Source organism: Zonotrichia albicollis, chromosome 17, assembly GCF_047830755.1.
Source record: "Zonotrichia albicollis isolate bZonAlb1 chromosome 17, bZonAlb1.hap1, whole genome shotgun sequence".
Lineage (NCBI taxonomy): Eukaryota > Metazoa > Chordata > Aves > Passeriformes > Passerellidae > Zonotrichia > Zonotrichia albicollis.
The window spans coordinates 12,737,939-12,757,125 of NC_133835.1; the positions used below are offsets into that span (position 1 = coordinate 12,737,939).

At 39.8% G+C, this 19,187-nt stretch overlaps 1 protein-coding gene across 1 annotated transcript; it reads right to left on the reverse strand.

Moving 5' to 3' along the window:
- Positions 1 to 798: 798 nt before the first annotated feature.
- Positions 799 to 19,098, reverse strand: RAB22A (RAB22A, member RAS oncogene family). Its single transcript, XM_074553779.1, has 7 exons — positions 18,959 to 19,098; positions 17,050 to 17,129; positions 14,777 to 14,858; positions 10,460 to 10,531; positions 10,228 to 10,334; positions 8,299 to 8,408; positions 799 to 6,942 (listed from the first exon to the last, which is right to left on the reverse strand). Exons 1-7 carry the CDS (start codon positions 18,992 to 18,994, stop codon positions 6,845 to 6,847), a joined length of 585 nt encoding a protein of 194 aa, XP_074409880.1. The 5' UTR covers positions 18,995 to 19,098; the 3' UTR covers positions 799 to 6,844.
- Positions 19,099 to 19,187: the final 89 nt, after the last annotated feature.

Genomic DNA, 19,187 nt, shown 5'->3' on the forward strand with positions numbered 1-19,187 from the left:
TGACATGGTATGTGTTTCCTGCATCAGAACTGCAGCCACTTAAGTAAAAATTTGTACCCAACCTTTTCATGTGAAAGAGCAGTTCAGAAACAGGACTTTATGTTTATTTAGCTTTTGAAGGCTGCCATTAACAGGTTGGATATGCATCTCAGATTAAAGCAACCAAACCACATCTTTTAAGCATCATGTAAGACAAGTGAGTTAACTGCAGCCAAATCTGTATTTTTGAGAACTACAAAAGCACCAGAGCAGTGGTTTAAAGAAAGCAAGCTACCAAGCAGCTGGGTATTAACAAACAGGAGAAAATCCCTTCCCAGCACAACAGGCCCATGACACTCACAAGATATTAAAAGCACTTTACAGTTTTGATTGACAGAAACCTGGCCTAAGCAGTTGAGAACTGTGCATTTCATGCAGTCCAAGGTAAAAACAATGTATTAAATAACTTGGCCCTGATAGAATTTGTCAGCCTTGCCCTGCTAGACAAGCCTGTGTGTGGCCTGCAGTTTCTCAGGCATGGTGCTGCAAAGAAAGGAAGAATTACACAAAAGCTGCATTCTCTCTGCTGTTTGCCCCCATCCCTTCTTTGCACAGATCTTCTGCCTTTGTCTGTGTGTACACAGACCAGAGAAAAGCTCCAGTTTCTGCACACCAGTAGTCAGGACTTTTGGAAAACAGATATTCCAGTCATTTGTACATATAAGCTATTGCTTACATTCCTCTTCTGTAATTATATTGCTATAGAGACTGTTTTTTAAGATGTGGAGAATTTTGGAAGCATTTATAAACAAGCCAGCATATTTATAAACAAAGCATTTTATTAATAAAATGTTTACACCTTTTTGTTTTGCACAATACATCAGACTGGTAGTGATTTAGCATGTTATTACACTATAAAAGTTTATTATGAATGCTTAGGCTGAAAAGGCTGTTTACATTATGTCAAATCAACATTTCTTTATTTGCATTCTATGCACTATATGGGAGTGTAAGGACTCAAACAAAAAGGAGAGAACAAAAGCCTGGTTTTCCTCATTAGCATCTACAAACCAACAATACAGACAAACCTGTACACGCTCTCAGGACCAGCCCAAGAGAAGACTAAAAAAAAGTCTCAAAACATTCATAAGCTTGGGAATTCATCACTACAATATTTCATCACTAGTAATCTGACTACACTTCATGCAGTGAAGCAATGGGTGGGAATTTGTGCAGTTTACAGTGCTGCAAACGCTCTGTAACTTGGAGCGGCTTGAGTTTGTTTTAGTAAGAGATAACAGAGTAAGAAGGCACAGACCTTTCAACCCTTGGAACAGGTTAGCCCATCCTAGAATGAAAAGGCAGAATGTTGTTATGAGTGACAAGAATTGCTGACACAAAGGTTAACCTTTACACGTTTTACAGGCAAACATTTACTACACTGCAAGAGCTCTATGCATATCAGGTTATTTTTGTGTCCTGAACACACAAATGCAATTTCTCATTCAGAAAAAAAACCTTTTTTTCTTCATTGCCCTCAGTGTGGGGGGTCCAAGTGGGAAGATTGCCAGGAGGTCTTAAGCATCTTAGCTACAGAAATGCAATCCATTTCTGTGCCTTAAATCAATTAACTCACTCTCACAGTGTCAGTGTTGGATACACAATTTCAGAAAGAGGAAATACAAGAAAGGAAGTAAAAATGCAGAAGAGTGGACTAGAGGCTTTCAATAACTTGTTCCTCCAGGTGAATTTAGCCTTCACTATGTGGTAAAATACAGTCATGGCACAGGTCTCAGCTGCTGTGACAGTTTCATAAGGCTGTGCTAATGAATTACCCTTTTGCTTACAAATATTTGCTGCTGTGACAGATACTTCTAGAACTTTGTGGCAAAAGAGACACTCACCACCTATCCTTGTCTAAATCCCATAAGGAAACAAAGAACAAATTGCCAAGAAAACATAATGGATTTAATAAGAAATACATACTGTAACAGGAGTAAAAGTGAGGCAAGATAGTAGCAGTGAATCTATCAAGGTGTCAGAGTTACAGAATATTCAAGTGCAACAACTGGATGGAGTATCACACCCACAGTGATGAAGAGCATGACAGAAGGGTGGTCTGTGTCCTTCAACATTTGAAAAATTGGTTTGTTCAACAATACTTATGTGAAAACATCAACAGAAGCCAAGCAAAGCAAACCCCAACCTTCTTAAAAGAAAATCTTTACAAAGGTAATTAGCTCCTTAAATAAAATTTATACTTAGTGTTTAAGCAAAAACTTAGGAACATCAATTTGCAGGTTGATGTAAGAGGAACAGCAAAATTATTTCTTCTTAGAAATCTTAATTCTACAGTAAGAAAACTCATCCTACTGCCTCGATTCCTGATGTAAAATAGGGAGCACCAAGTAACTCTCAGCCATTAGAACTTCTCTAAGTATTTCTGAATAGATCTTTATAGCATGTACACTCTGACAACACTATGTTAAAAATTCAGGGTTGGGTGTGGTGGGAGGAAATGGAGGGGGGAAGGAGGAAAAAGATGACCCTAAGAACATTTTGACATTAAGCTCAGTATTCTTGGATTTCAGAATAGTCTTATACCCTTGAAAGATTTGTATCCGTGACACTTTAGGGATAAAGACTAGTCATGCTTGTTCAAACTTTTCCAAGTTGTGCATTTCTGATGGTAGCTGAGCAAGAAATGGTTTACATTCAGATTTTTGAGACCTCCAGAATATCAGAAGGGATTTTTCAGAAACAAACATTAGTGTCAGAAGGCCTAAAATAATTTTAGGGAATTCCATTTTGGCACCTGAATTTTTGTTATGATACACAAATATGTATTTTCAAGCATATTCCTTTTGACAAGCTGGAGCCATATGACTCAAAGGAAAGCTAACATGACTATTTTAATACTAAACCTGTATTTCCATCTTACATTGGTAATTCACACCATCATCATAGTTCTGTAAATCCTCTGTCACCTACCATCACTAGGCTGTGATCTATTAGCAGAGATGGGATCTGAACAAGAAACACCAACAGTTTTCTTTAGGGAATGTTTTGCAGAGTTTTAGAGACTTAACTCCAAGTATACAATTCTGCTTTGAGTGACTGACTTGTGATGTACAAACCATCTCAGGTGGCTGTACAATGACTCCCTGCTAGAAAAGTTAAGAAAGTTTGTCCTTTTCTCTCAACTATGAGCCAAAAGCCGTTTCTAGAGGCTGTAAGTATTCAGGAGAGATGCATGAAGCCTTTTTACAAAATGAGCAGGCAGTGCAGAAGTTGAAGCCAGTGAATGATGCAGCTTCTCCTTGTTTTGGAGATGATTTTGCCCTGTTTGTCTGTGCCTATTGCTGCTGAGTGAGGTTCACCCCAGGGTGAGCAGCTCCACTGTTCTGACAGCTTCTGTGCTGTAAATCATCCATTCCTGGGCAGATTGCTGACACAGCTCACCACAAATAGCCTACACCATCCTTAACACACACTAAAGACTGTTTCACAAGCAAGGAATTCAAACATCACTGCTAAAGCTTCCTTTTCCAACTAGTAATGTGTTCTACTGCAACTAAACACTAATGTGAAGGAATAATTTAACCTTAATAGTGTAAGAAAAAAAATCTTGCTGAGGCCAACTTTGAAACCATTCAAGATTTCCACCGTGAATTACTTTTTGATAATTAAAATGAAGCTTTAACCAAGATTGTAGCTCTCCCTCAACCAGGCTGAAGGATTAGACTTCCAAATCAATAAGTAGGTCCTGTCTCCTCTCCTCTTACCCTCTTCCCAAGCAAGTAAATAATCCTTCTTGAGCAGGCTGGTGGCATTAAATGTAAAGCAACACATCAAAGACTCCAGTCTGCATAAAACAACCCCTAAACCATTAACTGTCTGATCCTGCTGCACTTAAAGGAAGGGTCTCACTGGTGTCAGCAGGGATCTGGAGTGCAGTGATTTGTTGGACCTAAAATAAAGCCTTTACCTTCACAGTAACAGCAAAAGTTGTTCGAATTGTCTCAGAACTTTTCAAAGCACCTATACCAATTTTCAGTAGTATGATTATTAAATGATACTAAATGTCAGCTTCCAAATTTCACCTAGTTGGGTATTTGATATACCAGTTTTCAGGATGTATATAAAATATCCTACAAAACTACCTGCAGCACAGATTGAGAACCTGGCAAGTCAGCTAAGTGACTGTTTCAAGAGAGGGTCAGATGAAGACACCCTCCAAAACTGGAGAGCACATTCAGGTTGCTCCAAAGCTTAAAAATGAAATATTTATCAAATTTAATTCAATTCTATAACTTTCATGAGAAAGAACTGGTGGAGTTCAGAAGTTGCATTAGTCATATTTTTTCAGCTACAAATGCTCTGGATCAATGATATAACATACACCTCATTACATTTTTACATACATGACACTTTGCCCTTTCAAACATGGTCTGCAGAAATTAATCTGTGCAATGTGCTCTGGAATGACCCTGCTGGAGCAGGGAGGCTGAAGCAGATTACTCACTGTGGTCCCTTTCAACCTGAACCATTCTGAGATTGTGTAATCCCCTTTGACAGCATCTGAAAGTTGAGTCTCTCTGATGAGCTCCACTCATTAGACAGAAAGACATGGTGGAATAAAACTTCAATCCTGAGCTTTTTTTAACAACTTCTTACCAGGAAAAAAGTTATAAAAAATTTAGCTGGAATGGTTGATAATCTGCACTCCAAACACTCCAAACAGAAGCTATGTTAGGACAAAATATAATCAATTCCAGCAAGCCTAGTGCAAGATCAAAGCAGCTGACCGAACAAATTATTAATACAAAAGAAACCACTTTTCTCTACCAGAAATGAAACAATGAGCATGTGCATCTCATGCAGGGAAGATTGCATTCCAGCATTCAGCAGTGATCAATAAACACTTCTCTGGGCTCAGAAGAACTTACATCAACTGTCTGATTTTTAAACAGGCAAATATTAAGAAGCAGCCTCACTCCAGGGCTGGCAGTTTGGGCAGTCTGGAACACTGGCTGTTACACTTTACCTGCAGCAATCCAAGACCAGAGGCTGCATACCCTCAAAGTTGGATTTCTTGGGCCCCCTAGAAGCATGGAGCCTGTGGGACTATGGCAAAGAAGGCAGAATTGGCAATGCAGCAGGGGAAGGAAAAGGCATGACCAAAATGCAGTCACCAAATATCATTAAACTCACTGACCTGTCCAAAAACCTCCATGTACCAGTTTGCCTGCTCTGCTCCAGCTCTCCAACAATTTTCAGTAACACAAATGAATCTGAAGTACAAGTCCTTTCATTTCTTACATTTTTTTCTACATTTCCTTCAGAGAAAATACTTGAGATGATAGAAAACCAGATTAAAAAAAAAAGAATAAGCATCATCATGAGCTCAGTTGGATACTAAAGCTAACCAGCATATTTTATTATATACTCAAGTCTATTAAGCTCTTTTTCTTCAAAAGTAAAAAAGTTTCTCACTAGTGCTGGTAAGAAACAAAAAGTAAAAATAAATAAAATAGCATAAACAGGTATGGTCAACCTATAGTTTAATTGAAAGCCTACTAAATCCATACAGAATAAGCTAAACACTGATTTGCTACAAACCCTCACAGATGAAAAACCCCAGGAACCAAGAGGTAATGATCTACATTACCACATGTCTTAAGGTTACTTCCTATGTGTATTTGTGTGCCTAAAATAGGAAAGACTGGTGCACCCTAGGTGAAAGCTTGTTCAACAGACAGGCCTTGTGCTGCCCCAACAGGATGTTCTATTGGCCCTTTCAAATGTCATTGAAAGAGAAAGAATTTCATCTGCCTCTGGATGAACTCACAGTGACAATATCTAAAATGCAGGAAAAAACCCCCATGGAGATTCCCCAAGAGTTTATCCCTAGGTGTGGAATGGAAGGAGTGTAGAAGACTCTATTATTTTTTACTGTTTTTACATAATTTATAACACTTTAAACACTGGTCTCATAAATATAATATGAACACTTTACACATGCCAAGCAATTAAAAGCTTCCCCAAAACCTTCTAGGTCTTATCAGAACCACTGGCAGCACGTTTACAGCATCTCATTTTAGTCAGTAACCACTTCATTTAGTCAGATCTATGAGTAATTTTCTTTAACCAATATCTTAATATTAAAAAAACTCGTAACAACAAAAAGATGCCTATCAGCATACCAGTTTGCCTTAAAGTGATTACAGTCAGCATGAAAAAGAAGATTGTCTGTGGTTTAAGATCTGTTGCTTGTGTCCCCACCCCCAGTGCAGATCATTCTTAAATAAAAAGTGCAAATGGGACTTGGGGACTGGATGGACTGATTTGCCTACTATTTGTCTTCAGCTGCTTATTCTGTAGCCATCTCACATCAACTGTCCCATCACACTTTGGAGCAGCTACACCAAAATATAAAATAGGCTCACTGAAGAAAAGGAAGAAATACCATCTAACCTCCAGACTCCTCCTAACCCAATCTCCCACAAAAGTGCTCATTTCCCTTTTTACAAAAAAACCCTCCCAAAAACCTTGTTTACAAAACTACGAAAACATTTCAGTTCTACCATCCATGTAGTCACCTTCCAATGGAGCAAGGCCAAAGAAGTGATGGTGGATTCCCTGTGGGTGCAGGGTCACTGCAGGCCTTGGGGGCCAGCAGGCTGCCCTGCCCTCTGCAGTCCTTGCTGCGCTCAGGTGTCCGACGGGCCGGGCCCTGCTTGGGGACCTGGCGGCTTTGAACGCCGGCAGATAAAGATCTAAGACTGATAGATAAACCCAACGTGAACTATCAACTTCCAACACCACCTACTGGATATAAAGTTTGACTTTCTAAGGGGGTCAGTCAACAGCAGCTGCGCTTGGTCACCGATGGCTGTCGTCGAAGCTTGAAGCCCTTCCCACTGGAGGCGGGGTTGGTGTCAGTGGATGGAATTCTGCGACCTACAAGGAGGCAGGAAAAAGAAATATATAGGAAATGTTAGACTTGAAACTGGTTCTAAGCATCTGGTGTATGCTGTGTATACAAAAATGTGCCTTCAATTAGCTGTAGGTCACTAGGGATGACATTCCTGCCCAGCAGGATGGCAGCAACAGTCTGTGTTATGTCTGTAAGAGGGACGGCTGCACAAAAGGACAGCACAGGCAGTTTGAAGTCAATTTAGCAGCAGTTACCCTTCAGATTCATCTAGACCTGGACAGCTAAGCTGTAAAAGCACTTGGAGAATACTTTGCAGGATGCAATACCATCTGGAATAGCTCAGAACAACCATCTTGACCTGGATTTCCACAGATTACCTGCACCGGGCTTAACAAAGGAGTGCTTGTCGAGAGAGCTGCTTCACTCATCTCATCAGTCTTTACAATGGACTGCTCCTGCTTGAGCATTCTCTTCTGAGGAGGATTTATGATTTTTTCCCCCCATAATTTATTCAAGATCAATTTCAGAGAGCAACTATTAAGTCAATAAATCAGGCAGCTAATCTACAGCACGTAGTTTTTACATCAGCTTCAATATATTCAGCTGCTTCTACAGACCCTCTTTTTTTTCTTAAGTCTGATGTTTCTGTAGTTAGTCCTCTTTTCACAAACAGGCTGACACACCTGCACACTGGTGCTGCTACTTGATACATATCCTCCAAATAGTATTGCATAGAATTCACTTTGGAATACTGTCTTTTTATTCATACATATAAAAAGTATCATTGTTGTCCTCACCACAAATGGGACAGAAAAGATTTGCAATTTAATATAAAAAACCCCCAAGGTACTACAAACATACTTGAGGAAAATTTACGTGCAGTAGTTGCTATTCCCCATGTAGTAATTTGGCATTTATGAATTTTTATATTTTTAAAAATATATTTTTTTTTTGCCTAAGTACAAGCACTAAGAGTGAGAACTTAATTCATTTTCTCAGATGTATAAAGTCTGGATTGTCCTCATGCCATTTCCCTCCTCCTCCATAACCTTGGAAGCACTAATTGGAACATTCAATAACAGGCATGGTAAGATGACACTGACTTCTGACAGGAGAACCAGGCCTGCTGTTTATCCAGCAGCATCACAGTATGCTGAAAACCTCTAGAAGGAATATTTAGAGGTCATTAGGTGACCAGAAATTCATGCAGCTTATTTTGCAGTTTGTAGTCATGTCAGATTGTAATGACTTTAGTATAAAGTCCATAAATTTTCACCCAAACAGCAAAAAAAAGTAATATAGAAATCAAATTTTTACTCAAGCTTTTTGCAGAAGAAAGTAGTTTAAATACTTACTAATTAAACTGTTTCAATACTTACTAATTTCTATAAAGAGTTCATTAATGTTTATTGCATTTTTCGCACTTGTCTCTACAAATATTGCATGAATGGAATCTGCATAGTCTTTAGCATCTTTTTCCATGACTTCTCTGGGAAAAAAAAAAAAAAAAAAAGAAAAAATCATGAATGCACAAGAAACCATTACTCAGAACCTTAAGGGACAGATGAAGTTTTTAAGTGTCTCCTATAATGAATATTTTAGCTGTTTAGCATCACCTCCTGCTGAAGCTGGTGCTCATTCTTTACCCTGTGCTGTCTCCCTGCCCTGAGGTCTGAGCACAGTCATGAACACCCAAGGCCTTCATCCATCTGCCAACCCTGCAGTGAATTTGTCTGGAGTGCTCTAAGCCCAGGCCTGCAATCAATCCTTCTGGTGTGATATTCACCCCACCACCTTTAGAACACCTAAGAAGATCCTAAAGCATTATTTGCAATCATGCTGTGCATTTCTTATGACTGTTTACAAAACCAAAGTTATCTCCCAACACTGCACAAATCATCAGCACAGCATTTACTTTGCATAAATATTTAGCTATAAAAAAGGAATATTTTTATACTGAGCACACAGGTGTACAAGTTATCCTGCACCCCAAAGCAGGCAAGTTGATGATTTTGTCTATTTCCTGAAACAAAATGAAAAATACAAACCCCAGCAGCTGTAAGGAACTCTGGACTTTACATTGTATCACTTCACGTACAATTTCTACCACACACAGGCTACTTTCAGCAATGAGGGACTTTAGGATATCAAGGGAATGGACTTTGAGCAGTGACTCAAATATTGCCTCTGACTAAAGTACAAGGAATCTTGCTCATTAGCTTGAAGAGCAATGCTTACACTGCTGATGCCAGCTGAGCATGTGAGATGTGAATTCTGCTCTAAATAATTTTACACTCTATTTCCTTCAAAAGACATGCTACTTCTGATGAAAGTTATTAGAGCTCACTAGATAACTTCTAGGTATTAACAATTTGTAAAACCATACTCAGAGCAACCTTTGCAGTGGTTCTTTAAACATATAACCAGCTGTCTCCTTTGAGACACCAGCTGTGCTGCCTTTTCCAGCAAAACCTAAACCCAAGAAGTTTACACACACCTTCTTTCTGAATTTTGGCTTATTTAACCAGGACATCAATAAAAAAGGCCTTCTTTTGTTTTTAGTACATGCCTTCCTGAAAGTTTGGCTGTTCATAAAGTTTCTCAAGAGCTTTTCCCGCTCCCTGCAACTATTTTGGCCCCAGCCAATTCCACCCCAATATTTAAGCAGGGAAGGAAGGCACCTGAACAAGCAAGTTAGAAAAACCTACACAATGCTTTCCAACAGGCTTGGTGTTTTTCCTGACAAAATGAGGTGCTACAGACTGACAGGGGCACTTCTTGTAAAGTGAGGTAAACAGCTTCTATTACACTATAGTTTCACAGGCAGTTTGGGTTTGTGTAACTTGGCACTGCCACCAGAAAAGGTAATCCTGTCTCCCTGTAAATGCTCATTCCTAACTCTGCTATCCCCACACTGTTATGCCAGCAAGTATTCATGGTGTGAGAAAGATAAATATACTTGGATCAGTTTTGGGGTTTTTTTAAATAAGGGTTAGTTTTAATCTGGATGTATTTTACAGCCCAATTTACTGCCCAGTCACACGTGTGCTCACACCAGCACAGGGGAGGAAGTGGGTGAGACCATCCAAGGGCAGACTAACCACATCTTCTGACAGCAGAAACAGCTCAAATCCCTTGTGAAACTACAACACTACAGCAGAACAGCTTAAATTGTTCTATACCTTTCAGCTGCTCTAAAACATTAAAATATTTAATGCTAGGGCTTAAGGAAAACCCTCAAAATATATAATATATAAAAAAATAAAAATACCCAAAATATAAAATATATAATAACAGCAGTTATTTACCTGACATCATTAAGATCACACTTATTTCCTGCAATAGCTACAACAATGTTGGGAGGTCCGTGCTGGCGAAGCTCTTTAACCCAGTTCTTTAATGTTGAGAAAGTTTCCTAATGTGGGAAAACAAAAAAAGAAGAGGACGGAAAGAATTAAGAAATTAAGAGTCAGAACTGGCCCATGACAGAAATAAAAAACCCCAGAAGTTGTAATGCTGGGTCAAGATCAGGTTTCTTACCTCTTTTGTGATGTCATACACTATAATGGCCGCTGCTGACCCTCGGTAATACATCGGGGCTAAAGCGCGGAACTGGAAAAGACAGCAAACACAAACCTGACCTTGCACTGCCTCCAGAACCCCACCAGCATCAGTGTTACTATTGCAAACAGGGAAAACCAAGATCACAGCAGTGAGAAACTTTCCCTCCCAGTCACAATTAGCCTGTGCAGCAGAGCACACAATCTCCCAGGAAGGCACTGTTCTCCTAAGGACAGGCCATAAATCCCGTGGGCTCAGCAGCTCCTACTGCAAACAGCAGCAAAGCAAACTGGATCTTATTTTGCCCAGATTAGAACCTCTCCCTTAACAGACTGTCTGCACAAACATGCATGTGCTCAGCTTTAAACACCAAACAAGGGCAAAAATGCAGGGAGAAGCAAGGTCAATTTTGAGTAAGACAAAAATGTTAAGAAAACCAGTGTTTATTAATTTTGATCTGAAATGTTCAGAAGCTGCTGTCAACTCCTACCCCCATGGATCAATCACCACTCTTAAATGCTAGAAATGTTGATTTCTTCAGAATCTAACTTATGGCTTTAAGGATTTTGCTTCAGTTTTTCCCTCAAATTTAGAAGCATGTTTAAACCAAAAAATTGCAAAAGCCCACACCTATCTGCCCTGTTGCAAATAGAGCTTTAAGGAACATGCTAGATAAAAGGCTGCTTTCTTGTGATTTTCAGAATTAAATCTACAGCAGGTCTGTACTTTTGAGTGGACAGAACCATATGAATCCAGTGCTAAAAAAAAGTAATAAAGTAGACAATCAAGTTGCATCAAAAATCTCAATGAAGAATTCTTAAGAACAGTGGGATATTCTGCCAACTTTAAGAAAGCCAAGACAACTAAACCAGCAACCAGAACTCTCCTTCAAAGTGCAGAATAAACTGCATGTGTTGGTTTCATGTAAGCATTATGATTTAGAGCTTTTGTGCATCTTATTACTCAGGGTAAAAATAATGAATTGGATACAGTTTTTCATAAAGGCTTATTCATTTCTAATAAAATACCAATTTCCTTTTGCTTAGTACAGTTCAACTGAGAGCAATATAATAAATCATAAAAATCTTGCTATAAAGCAGAATTCCAGACCATTTACATTTGGCTCTCAAATTCTGTTTTGAAAATAGGATTTTGAATGCAAAGTTCAGAATATAAAAATATTTAATAGTGGGAAAGGGAAACATGGGCAGGCATTCAGTTCACATTGGGACAGAATCCCTCTCTTCCATCTAAGTACTAAAATATAAAGGGAAACCTATTTGGTAAACCACCACTTGGACTGGTTGCAACCTGGCTTTTTGATTATTCACTATTTACATTGGGAATAAACCAACTTTCACTTGCTGATTTTGTATTACTCTCATTTCCTGCCTCCTAACACTTAGATACTTTTTTCCACCTAAGAGCAGTCAGCAGATAAAATATATTAACAAAACAGATGTTACCAGGAACACTGGATTTTCCTTTTGCAATTTTTCCAAAGACTTCAGCTTGCCCCCCAGCCTCCAATTTGTGTTTTGAGAGAATTACTAATGTAATTTAAAAAATTAAAGAGACTTATTTGTCTCTTTAGCATTCAGCATCACCTCTGTGCTCCCAGGGAAGCAGTAAGAATGGAGACTCAAAAAGATGTTAGAGAAAAGCAGTGAGTGGGGAAAAGGCATGAAATCACATTATTCTTTAAAAACGGGCAATTGCAGTGAAATAAACACAAACAGCACATTCTTCAAATCTCTAGAGGGGGCAGAGCTTGGCTGAGAGTTCTTTTTTTACCTTGCATTGTTTCAATGTATTTAAATATTTTCTCTTAATTCCCACTTACCTTTTAATTTGACAGATTTTTTTGCCCTACCCTCCCCCAAAATGTATTGCTGAGTGTGGCATACCCAAAAGGGCATGTGACTGGTGCAGGGAAACTCAAAACTGTTAGGTAAGAAGGCAAAAATCCTAATTACCATAGGTGACCTCCTATCAATTGAACTCAGTGTAGAAGAAATGAGAGAAGAAATAAGGTATGTGTGTAAATGAGGTGTGTGAATGACTTGGTGCACATTTCCAGCTCTTTGGGGTCCAGGCACCCCAAAGCCACTGAGAGCAAGGGGGTGCCCAGTGCAGTGCAGCACTGTGTGCAGCTGGGCTTTCCAATGGGAAACAGCAAACACTCCTCAAGAAGCCAGGACTGTGAATTCCAGGCATTCCACACCACGGCTCAGCAGAGACATTTCAGTTCCAAGAATGGTGTGGACATTTTTAGTATTCCAGATCTATTCCACAGAGGGAATCCCTTCCATAATTCATTGGCAGATATGTTGCATGACCAGAAAACTGCTACAGATTTCATGCCAGGCAGGTGTACAGCCCATTTGTGACAGCAGTGACAATGCAAAGGAAAAAGGAACCTTTGTGAAGACACTGAATCATTTCAGAGCAAACATCCCTGCCCACATTTCACTGATTTCCTTGTTATACTGGAGTCTCAAGTGATTTCTCCCAGATATGGAATATAAACTTCACAGGTATCACAGCTCCTGGCTCAGAGTCCTGTTAAGACACCTTTCCCTTTTTGATTCAATATTTGATTCAATAAAGATATCAAGCAACTTGTATGGAAGAAAAGTAAAGAGGCATCACTGAGAGTCCAAAAATAGACCAGGAACATGCTGGTCATGTACAGAGATGCTTCCTCAGATTAGATGTGCTCAAGCCAAATTCCAGGGTCCTCCCATTGCTTGCACAGTTAAAGTGAACAGGATGGAATGCTAAAACATAATGGATGCTTCCTGCCAAACAGAGGCAGGCATGTTTAGAAAGCTTTTCATTTAAGAGTACCAACCTCTAAAAATTCTTACTCTACCTCTCAGAATATCCCTTTGCAGCAATAACATTCCAGAATGGGCTATGATGTTCACTCAAGACAAAATATTTACAGCAAATGCTGACTGACTGCTGAGAATGGAAGGGCTCAGGATATTTTTGATAACACAGATAGTGTTGGACATATTCCTGAGAAACATCCCTCAGTTTGCTTTATATGGTGCTGCTGGAAGGAAATACATTGTCATTCAAAACTGACAGCACTAAATCACCATACAAATGCACTTGAGTTACTTCCTAGGCTGTTATCAAGCCAAAAAGCTGGCAGCTCAACTCCACCAGGAACCCTAAAGGTCAAGTCCCTATGGACAGGGGTGACTGAGGATTTATAAAGTGTTTGTTTTGTTTGTTATTACTGGGAGGATTGTTTTGTTGGTTTGGTTTTTTGGGTTGTTTCTCAAGCCAATCCTGAAAAGCAGTACAGCTGTATTTGCCAATTGTTATCCTAAAGTTCTAAGCCAACCTTTATCAGAGTTACCTCACATCCTAAATAAACTCATCTGAGTAATTGGCAGCTGCCAGTAGTTCACTTGCAGTCAGAGCAAGAACAAGCACTGTTAATGCAGCTGCTGTAATTTCTACCACTCTTACTAGGAACCCATAAGCAAGCAAGCCACCCTAGCAAAGACTTCCTTTTAATTCCAAGTGAAAATCATGCTAATTAATTAGCTGGGATTTCATCTGATTAGTCATTTTCCTCAAAGCTTTTGTTGCTTCCCTCAGAACTATGCATGCTGCAGAGATCAAAACCCCAAACTAGCAAATTAAAATTTAAATTTTAAAAGAGATTGGACACAGCTTCTAACACCATCAGATTTAATTAGTAAAACTTTACAAAAGAATAAAAGAGTAGTTATCACCTGTAACACTGCTTGAAACTGCTCTGGAAAACCTAACTCTACATCCTACTCACATTTACAACCCCAACAGTGAAGCTAACAGAATGTGTCAGCTGTTGTGTATTTTTCCAGAATCAAGGCCTTCCTTGTACCATGAAACATGGTAATTCATCTCACTTTGATTCTTGTGTTGCTGCACTGACAGCAAATATTGCAGTTGGAGGTTGAAAACTCAGCTCAGAAATGGTACAGGAGGGAGCTGCTGGCTTCCCCCCACAGCAGCCTTGCTTTCTGTGGAAAACCATTCCCTTTCAGTGCATCTAAACCCAGACCATTGTTTCATAAACTCCTCTTAGGCAATCTTCCTTACCTTTTACTTAAATCATGAGAATGAAAAATAAAAACATATCTACAGCACTCACATCTTGATAGGAATCTGCACAGAAACAAGTGTTCTAATACATGTTTGTAAAACCAGATCACTTTGTGACTTCCAGGGGCAGAGCTGAAAACAACCCAAGCTCTGGCCCAAACTTTCTCCACAAATATTGATTTTACTTACCCTCTCCTGTCCAGCTGTATCCCAAATCAGGAATTTATGCAGCTCATTTTGATACTGTACAGTCTTGGTCATAAATGAGGCTCTGAAAAAAAAGACATAGTTCATGCATTTTGAGAATGTAAATACATCCTCAGAACATTCATTACCACCATGAGCTTTCAAGAAGGTTCACATTCCAATAAAAGTGAGCCTAGTTGTATTTCAACACCATTAATTACCTGATGTATTTCTGCAATGAGTGAAGAAGACCAGAGTGAGAGGATATCTCTTGCAAAGCACAGCAGAGATTTTCACTTCCTTCAAGACTGCTGCAAATTATGCATCAAATCTGAATTCTCTGGTCAATAGGGAAACAGTTTCCTGAATCATAGATCCTCACTGAATTTATCTTACTTGGTTCTATAAACCAAAACATCCCTGAAAAGTTGCTTCTGTAATTCACATCCCAACTAAACCATCCCCAGGGGTACCTGACAAGAGGCTTCTCAAAATCCTTTGACAATTGAGTGGACAAAACCCTCCAAATTTTATCCTTGATGACTTTTAGTAGGAATAATGTCTGGTTTGTTATTCAATTTCCCAGCTGCTTCTCCCAGCCAAGTAGGCACTGTAACTTGTTTGATATTCCTTTTTGATGCTATAATGGATATTCTGCAGTGCCTAAAGCATTTGCTGGTTAACTCTGCCCTCAGCATCCTGAGGGGAGAAAAGCTGCAGAGTTCTGACAGGGCTCCTGCAGCTGCCCATGTCAGAAATTGAGCAATGAACACTGACAACAACAAAGTGTGATTGCTCAGCTGATTCTAAGAGGAATGAAAACAGGACAGGAAACAAGATTGTATCTCATGAACTCAAAGACCCAGAGAATAAAGTTGAAACAGTCTCAGCTTTAGTTTTGCAAGACTCTCAAAGCTCTTCTAATCCTTACTTTGTCTTTTCCACCTACTATTCCCAATAATAATAATAATAATATAATTTTATTTTACATAAATATAAATAATAATATATAATATATATATTATAATAAATATTTTATATATATATTTTATTTTATTATAATAATATAATTTTATTGGGAATTAAAAGCAAGGCATAAAAAAAAAGAAAAAATTAATTTACTTCAAGTTTTTGGACAGTGTATCTTGTTGGAGCCTTACATAATCCCTACATTTGGGCAAGTTTTGATTCTTTTATGTAGCAAATTACCAAAATAAGGAGTCCTCAGAGCAGTGAATGATTTTGTTAAGGCTGGTAAAAGATAGATTTTCAGTCTGTCACTTCAAGCAGCTACAATGATCTCAGTACTGCCAATAAACCTCTGTTAACAGAGAAATTCAAACAAAAGCACACTTCTACAGAACATTTTGCAGTTTAACATCAGTATTTATACTCAAAAAGAGAGGAGGGTGTAAGGGAAAAGAGAGAGACCACAGAGACCCCAATTTTTCAGAAGGACAGGATGAGACACAGCTGATCTTTATCAGCAGGATATTTTGGGTAGAAGCTGCAGCAGAGCCTGTGGGACACCACACCTGAGACAGGAAGTTGTGCTGACACTCCCACACACCTCTTGGCATCAAGCAAAGTTCCATAAGCCAAAAATTGATTCTGATCAAAGCAGCCCAAAAAAAAAAAAAGACACCAAAAGAAAAAAAAAGATCCAACCACTCCAAGAATTCCTGATGCTTGCTCTTCCTTCTATCCATTCAAAGATTTGAGATCAATAATGTTGCTACTCTGAGGCTCAAATTTCAAATATTCCCCTTACCTAGGAGACTTACTGCAAAAACAGTGTCATCAGCTAGATTTGTGTGTGCATTGCCTACAGATGTGTAACATTTTAACTAATTAATGGTGAGACCTACCTGAATTAGTATGTTAACTACCCTCAAAAACCTAGGAGACTTACAGTACTTGAGTCTTAAAAAAATGAATTAGAAACCGTGGAGATGCATAGTAATTAGAATTTGAAATTTAAGGATTGTGCACGAGAAAAGCATGCTGTCCCTTTAGAAGAAGCATCTGTAGTGTAATTTATTCATTGTTAGGTTAGATTAACAATACAAAAATGGGTCCAGACCTCACACCTGAAAATGGAAGCTGCAGGAGTGCTGAGAACACTCCTGTGTGTCCTGAGGTACCACACAGCTTAATTAAGGCTGCAGTTATGTTTATTACCACACTCAGCTGCCACACACAACTCCCAAGTGATCTATTCAGGTAATTTCATTTTAGTCTTGCATAAATCACATTTACTTCATTGACTTTCTTACCCTATTGTTGGGTTGATGTTGGGATCAAAGCTATCTTCAACAAATCTCCACACAATACTTGATTTGCCCACACCAGTGTCCTAAGAAAAAAACAGAAACAGTTGAAAGCATTATTAATTACTACAGACATGATTCTTTTGTCCTCAAATCCTGCAGTAAACTGCAGTGAATAACACATTCCTGCAGAGAATCTCAGAGAAGTTGTGAAATCCTTCAGGTATTACATTAATTTACTAGAAAATGAAAGGTCTGTTACAAATTATAGTCTCCAAACAAAATTTTTAAGATTTTTTTGAAGAACCACAAAAATCTGCATTCACATATTATTACTCAAACTTTTTAAAGCTTTTTTACAAAGCTATGCACACCTTCCAATGGAACAGCAGTGGGAAAAGACCACTTTTGGTAAAACATACAGCAACTGGGTAAGGCTTAGCAGGATAGAGGACCAGAGGAGTACATGAAATTATACAAGTGTGACACATGCATTCAACCTCTGACTAATGCTGTCCCACCCTGCTTAATGAAAGACTTGAAATTTCTTCTATGACACACCTGAAACACGTTACTAATGCAACTCTACGTGCTAAAAATGGTGAAAGAGGAAACAAACCATGAAGATTCTGGATTGTGTAGATCTTTGCACCATTGACTCCATGGTTAAAAAGCAAAAGACACAAAAAAGTCACACGTAGAAGTGAAATTAAACTCTTAGTGGTAAAACGCTTCTCAGTAGAAGCTGGATGTTTGAAATTGTATTTTACTTAAGATGTGTGAAGACAAACTTTTTGCTTTACATTTCCTGAGTCATTAAAACTTTAAGAAATAAACCCCCGAGGAACTGCTTCACTGAAAATGAAGTTTTACATCATTCATGCTTTTTTTCAAACCTCCTGAATATTGCAGTAATTTGGGTACACTATGTACAATTGTGTTCATCTTGCCAAGCTATTTTCCTCTTGAAAAAAAGCACATTATCACAGCTCTGTATTTTCCACTGTTTGCAGTCTCATTAATCAGAGCAAATCTTAAAGAGAAACACAGATGTGGCTTCTGGCTCAGGGAATTCAAGGACAAGTTTTCCTGGGTGCTTATTGTCCTTTTCTTCTGTGGCAAAAGGTTTCTCAGGCCAGGCAAACACAAACAGTAGTTATCCCAAATACCTTCTCAACACGAAGGGCACACAAACACATAATCTTCCCCTCTGAAAGGCAAGGTGGCCATTTAAAGCAAAAAACAACTTTGAACAGAGGGTTTCAGTGATAGTAGTGACACCTCCACCTGTTCACCGTGGGGCTCTCCAACCAAACCAAGCCAACAAACAGCTTCATACCCTTAGAAATTTTTAAATTTCTGCTTCACTTTGCTCCACGTCTCCTCTTTCCACCACCTGCAAGACTTTCCCGCAAATGTTCCTACAATATAAGTTCAGGCCCCTCCCTCTCTCCCACCAGTTAGATTTCAGGTGCTTCTATTTATTTTGTGCACTCCAAGCCCGAAAAGGCCTGGGAGGAAGAGCGAAGGGCGCATTGGATACTCATACTTCCTTTCTTATTTTTCAGAAAGGAGAACAGGGCAGAAAAGAAGCGCTATTGACCCCTGGCAGACGCCTCCCTCGCGGAGAGGAAGGCGCGTCCGCCCGGTCCCCTCAGAGGGACGGGGCGAGGGCCCGGCAGCGCCCGCGGAGCGCTCAGCACACTCGGCGCCTCTCCGGGCTCTGGCAGAGGCTCTCCAGGCTCTGGGAGAAGCTTTCCGCCATCGCCACAGAGCCTCTCCAGCCCCTGACAGAGGCTCTCCGCCATCACCAGAGGCTTCCCGAGCTCTGACAAGAGGCTCCCCGCCACCACAGAGCTTCTCCAGCCAGCCCCTCATTCCGCTCCCACCCTCTCTCCCGCCGCCCAGCACTTACCCCCAGAAGGCAAACTTTCAGCTCCCTCAGAGCCATGGCCGGGCAGGCAGCGCCTTCAGCGAGCGCCTGAGACGCGGCCCAGCACGATCATCGCCGTCCCCGCGGCGGCCGCCCCCCGCCCGCCCCGGTTACCCGCACACCGCGCTCCTCCTCAGGCTGCGCGGACGCGCCGCCATCTTGGGCGGCCGCCGGAGTCCCCGCCCGTGCTCCCCGCTCGCTGTTGTCCCCC